General features: G+C 38.7%; 1 protein-coding gene across 1 annotated transcript; it reads right to left on the bottom strand.

The window, feature by feature from the left end:
* Positions 1-501: 501 nt before the first annotated feature.
* LOC139114883 (toll-like receptor 2) lies at positions 502-3360 on the bottom strand. Its single transcript, XM_070676814.1, has one exon. It carries the CDS (start codon positions 3358-3360, stop codon positions 502-504), a length of 2859 nt encoding a protein of 952 aa, XP_070532915.1.
* Positions 3361-6315: the final 2955 nt, after the last annotated feature.

The following is a 6315-nucleotide window of genomic DNA, read 5'->3' on the forward strand; positions in this document are numbered from 1 at the left end:
TAATCATTTGAACAAATAATAAGAAAAGAACGCGAAAATAACATTTCAAAATCATACTTTCAGAGCAGAGCACCCTTTGACTAAAAGTGGGGAAATCTACCCTATAAAAGAACATATGCAGAATTTATGCCAATTTTCACAAATTACAAAGACGTCATTGCTCAGAACAACACAGTAGAATTCACTGTAGGTTTTGCAGAGAATACCTTTTGATGGCAGTGTTTATTGGTCGAGATTCAACAAAACCTCGGTTATACAGAGAACGTGGCTGCTTGTAATACTTAATGATTTGAAAACCATTCCAAGGACAATGTAAAATGAAATTTGAAGTTTTTAACAGCCAAACGCTTCATCTAAAAATGTTTTAACAAATAAAAATCTCGTGTTTGTAATGTTTGTTCTGTTACAAAGTACAAACGAAGTGAATATTTCACAACAACTGAAAAATTAATTGACTAAACACAATTTCACACTTCAAAAGTTATCATAATTATACAGACATCAGACATCTTGAATATGATCGACTTGACTTGGTCTATTGAGAGCTGATTCTAACTGTGCCCAGAACAGTTGTCTTGCAGGGCCTTGCTCCTTCTTGGGCCACGTGATGTAGGATCTTTTCAGCAGAAGCTTTCTCAACATCCTTGGTGTGTCTTTATCTGGAATCGGTTCCAGCAAGAGTAAGACTACAACATCTCTCCTGTCTTCAAACAGTCTATGATGGGCCATTTGCATTTCAAAATGACACCATTCACTTTTCACGAAATTGGGACTCAAGACTAACACAGTCTTTCTGCTGTTTTCTATGCTATCCAATATGTTATCGATAATGGCTTTACCAGGGATGAAGTCTTTATAATGGACACAAATCTTGAATTGGGTGTTACAGTTTTCTTCCAAATGGGGTACCAGTGTGTGCTGTACCCATTCCTCATCACCACTATTGAAAGAAATAAAAGCATCGTAGTCTTTCTCTGGGTCAGGTATTCTGGCATAACCCTTTACTTTGCACCTTATCAGAAAGATAGCATATTTGATGTGCCATCTGTAATATACACCAGTGACTGCGATCACTGCCACCAGAATAGCAAATAAGGCCAAGCCAACAGCTAAATATACGTGTGTCAGTGACTGGCATGCTAGCGTAGATGGATCGAAGTCCCTGACAAGCATAACACCACGTGGACTTGAGGGAGACGTACAGGTGAAAGTGTGATAATTAAGCAGATCCACGATCTTGTCCGACGCAATCCAGTTTCTGAACCACACTAAATTACAATGACATGCAAAAGAGTTTTTCGAGAAGTCAACGTATCGTAGTGACGGCAGGTATTTTCTATCAATGTCATCTTCTTCAATGGCAAGTAATTTATTCCCAGGGAGATACAGTGTGTGCAAACTTGGCAAACGCCACGCATGACCGCTGATCTCCTTGATATCATTATAAGTCAGATCCAAATGTTCAAGAGACACGAGCCCCGCGAGAGCATCTCGATCTAGGACGTCAATTCTGTTATTTTGCAATTCTAGTATTGTCAGACTGGGCATTGAACTTAGCATGTCTCTATCGAGAGACATCTGACTGCCAGATATATGCAATATTAGGAGATTTGGAAAAAAGAGTTTATTTTTCTTCCAGCTCAGGACCATGTCATAACCTTGTGGGTTGACGAGATGCAACTCTTCAATTGATTGAACGTCTGTCAGTAATCGTAAATCAGCTCCATAATCGCTAAGTTTCAAACACTTCAACTGGTGAAGCATGGACAGACTTAAAGTGTCATTGTACTGACCCTCTACAAACTCGTTTTCCGATAAATCAAGGTGTACTAAAGTTGTCAAATTTGACAAAACGCCAACTAAACTTCCAAGTTGGGAGAAGCGGTTTCCAGTCAACTTGAGGTCTTTTAAACTAGTCATGCTGCGGAATCCGTTTGCACTAGAGTCCCCAACAAGCGTCTTTCTCAGATCAAAAGTTTCTATGTTGCCAAAGTCTTTCAAAGTGTTTTCTTTCAACATACGAATTTGGTTTTCATTCAAACGCACATTAGTTAACTTGCAATTGCATGATTGGTCTTTAAAGAGAGCCAGATAGGGAACTTCTAAGAGTGAATTGAATGACAGATCAAGTTTTCTGAGTTCTTTCAGACCCCAAAATGCATTTTCAGCAACTAACGGATTTATCAGTTGGTTGTGTGAGAGTGTGAGTGATTTTAGACTTGTGAAGTTGGTGAAGGTGCTGTTCTGTATCCCAATTATACCAAGATGTATCAAAGTGAGCGCCTCTATGTTTCTTATTCTTTCATAAGATCCTTGAAAGAATGTAGGGGAAAGAACATGGCCAATTAGTCCGTCGTGCCATCCAAGATACAGGTCTTCACATTCTGGTGGGAAAGAGAGTAGATTTTTCAGGCCTGCATATCTCAACCCTTGGTGTTGATGGAAAAGAAAATGCTTAGCTCTGACGTTTGTAAATGAGTCGTTTGTGATATTGAGGCTGATACAATCTATGAAGAATGAACTTGAAGATGGGTAGCAACCGTTCATTGCAAATTTCTTCAACTTGGTCTTGTTATTAAAATTTTCATGGAACTCAATGATGCCCGTAAACTCCCCACCTAAATATAACACCTCTAAGCTTGGAACTGCAAGAGCATCATTGGGTATCTTCTTCAGTCGTGATGGTGAGAGATACAACTCTTTCAGTTTGATAAGCTTGCTAAATGTGTTTGGCTGTAGGTTTTCAATCAGGGTACGGGTTAAGTTCAACTTTCTTAAATTTACCAAGTGATCAAAAGCGTCTTCCGCGACATACTTAAAACAGTTACCGCCAAGCAGCAATTCTTCAAGACTCTTCAGTGGCTCAAACAGGTGCTTGTTCAACTCTACATTGCCCAGACCCAAATAGCTTAGATCCAGCTTGATGATTGCAGACAGCCCGTTTAGCATAAGAGGACTCAGAACAAAACTGTATCCATTTATGCAGTCTGCTGCCGACGCAACAAAATAAGCATTCTTGTACAAGGAGAGGCTCTTAAGACGAGTCTGATTGCGGAAGGCATTGCTGTGGATGTCTTGGATCTTGTTACTCTCGATCACTAATTCCCCTAGGTTGCTCAGTTTTCCAAAAGTAGAATTTGTTATGATGGATATCCCGCCGTTAACAATCGTCAGATGAGTAAGGCTTCTTGGTAAACTGTCAAAGAATTCCTGACCAAGTCGGTTGGGGGACCACGCTGCATTGTAATGCACATAGGTGTTGCTGAACACCTTCCAAGCTGGAATACTGTATGAAAGCCGAATCGACCCAAAAACTAGACACACGGCAGAGAAGTAATGTGCGACCTTCAAGAAATCCATTTTTACTGTTGGAGAGGTACCTGTCAATTGATTTGGTAAAATAGGAACGGTCACTGCAATATTTCTTAATCCTTGTAGCTAACACCACCACGCACAGACCCAACTTCCAAATCTACTTGTCAGGTATTAATTGGACAAGCCTGCATCATTTTATAACATTGTATTGCGTTTTAAGTTGATCGCAAATGAGGAAAAGTTATCCTGCCATAAACTTCAATATTAATGATTGACATATACTTCTCCCTTTTCATCATATCACACATGTATTTGCTTCGCTCAAGGAAGTAGCATTTGTCATAAATAGCATATGTTCAACTGAAAGGAGAATGTGCTAAAAGTACAGGTATTGTAATTTAACATTAAAAGGCCGCCTATATCGATGCCAGTTACAATCATCAAGTATGATTTCCAACAGGATTCCCATCATGTCAGTAAATCAGATTTGATCCGAGATATGGTACAAATTAGTATTACTGTTGATACATCTGACGAGGCTTCAAATTACGTAATAATGTACTACAAACATGACATACAAAAACAACTGATCTTTTCAGGGTTAATCTGTCAAGGTCGAGCAAAACTTAAATTCAAGGACGACACCAGTCAAAACTAAAAGGATACAAAATGCTTGCTTCAAACCTTTGCGAAAAAAAATTGACCTCATGGATCCGGGCGGAAACCAACTATGGCGGTGACGTGACGTTGAGAATAGGATTTTGTATTAGGGAGCAGGGGCCACAGAGAGTCCCAAAAAGTGGCAAAAAGAAAAAACGATAAAAACCCTTGGGCCAACAAGAAAAGGCCTAAAGGTTAAAATCTGCTCAGGTGCGAGATAAAAGAATATGGGTCCGAGTCAGCTGTGAATAAAAAAACTTTGAAGGAGAGATTAAGACACGTCACTACACTTGGACGCATAGTTTAAAACACCGACGTTTTGCATATTTCTTGTGCATGTAAATGTTATAATGTGAATGTCGCACGCACAGCCTATATGGACAACTAAAGGGAAGGCAGTTATTTCAAAACTTACACAGAACGCTTCGATTTTTTAAAAATTGTTGAACTTTTTAAATTTGTATTCCAGTATATAAACAGTTGAAAAAGACAAGCTGATTACTCATTTTCAATCAACAAATACTGAATGTGACGACATCAAACTGCACAATATTTCATGAATAATACATGCAAATATTTTCAATCAGTGAGGAATATAGGCACTTGAAAGCTCTCTGAATATGTATCATACAACACAATATCAATGCTTCTTAATCTTGATAAACCATTTTTCTGAAGTTGTCAGTATAGGAGCCAAGAGCGAGAAGTTATACGGGTCTTTGAAAAAGACACGTATTCAAAGAGTAAAACAAACAAAAGTGTCATTGGATTAAAATAAAAGCAGAACAAGTAAATGAACTTTAATTTTCACAATTTCAGCCAGTCGACCAAGAAAATTATCCAACCGAAATAATTAACAGAAAAAATATGTATCTCACCCAGAGGATCAGACATTTGTCACTTAACTGTAAACTTTACCTCCAGGACAAAGTTTCAGACCCTAGGTTTACGTTCAGTATGAAACTTGTATATAAAGTTAAATTTCACTGTTTTCTTACGTGAAATTTGAGGTGTTTTCCCACTGACGTACCAGAGAGAACTCATTTCAGGTGGATTTTCAACAACCAACAGACGAAGTTACTTTCTTTTATCAAGACATTTCCATGAAGAGTATTCTTGATTGTAAAAATTTTTGAGAGTTATCATGATTAAAGTATGAATAAAAATCTTAAATAAACTTATTGTAGCTAGAAGTGAACATTATCTTCAAATATAGAGATAGCGATGGAGAAACCAGTGAAGTAAACTCCACGGTGTAGAGTTGACCCGTGTTTTTATTTCATCAATCATCGTGACCGAGTCTACACGCTCCGGCCGCACAGCAGTGACGTGCAACTCAGTACCATCAATAGAGTGAAGATGACAGTAGATGACATGTCATCAAAACAGTCTCATGAAAAGGAATGTTCATGACCTGTTTCATATTTCTTCAGTTGCCGTTTTTTATATGTTCCATGGTTGAAGTTGGTTTCACCGTGGAATGTTGAATTTCACTTTGCTTGGAATTTTGTGACACTTTTGGAGTTGGTACGGCAAACATTAGCGCTGTTCGGAATGTCGACATACGTCAAGAAAGCCATTTTCTTCTGTTAGTCGTAGGTGTATTTTTTTCGTTTTCGTTGAACCTCCAACTCGCCGGTCTCTCCGGGTGATCGCTCATGTTACATTTTGGTCTTAATGTCGGAAACTGCTCGTTTTATGACGCTCGCTCTTCGCTTCGAGAATGCCCTGAAGTATATTACAGCCGCTTTGCGGGTTGTAGATGACACTCGTTTGGCATGCCGAGAGGGTTACTAATATGCCATGATCGGTCTTCTCACCGGGTTTGGTATATCCACCAAGTGAAAACTCAATCAGTAATACGAAGGCGAAACTGACGGACAATAATGTTGAACTGGAACCTATTTATTGAATACCGAGGCATGGTCCACACGCTGATACATCAGAGTATCTCTCAATGAGTTTCAGAGAATGAGTGACTGTGGCAATACAGTATCGTGATTATACCCGAATTCTCCACCATGTAAAATGTATAGTTAACAATGAAGGAACCAATTATCACCGTAGTGTAGATCTGAGCTGAATTGTGTAACATATACATAGTTCTGTCTCCCTCAAGGCTGGCACTCCATCCTTAATCAAAGTGTCTCAAATATACAACAGTACAGAAAAACTTAATTCAAAGTATTACATTTTTGAAACTTTAGTAATGCAATGAATAGAACAGTGGTTCAACACAGCAATAGAAAGATAATAATCGAACCAATCACAAAAAGTCATGACTTATCGTTCCTCAGCGTCACAGTTCGAATTCCGCCATTATAACACTGTGCTGGCTTT

The sequence above is a fragment of the Ptychodera flava genome, chromosome 16 (assembly GCF_041260155.1).
Source record: "Ptychodera flava strain L36383 chromosome 16, AS_Pfla_20210202, whole genome shotgun sequence".
NCBI lineage: Eukaryota > Metazoa > Hemichordata > Enteropneusta > Ptychoderidae > Ptychodera > Ptychodera flava.

Bases quoted from the DNA above. Each gene is read 5' to 3' on its own strand.
- LOC139114883 (XM_070676814.1), bottom strand. From the start codon at position 3,360: ATGGATTTCTTGAAGGTCGCACATTACTTCTCTGCCGTGTGTCTAGTT.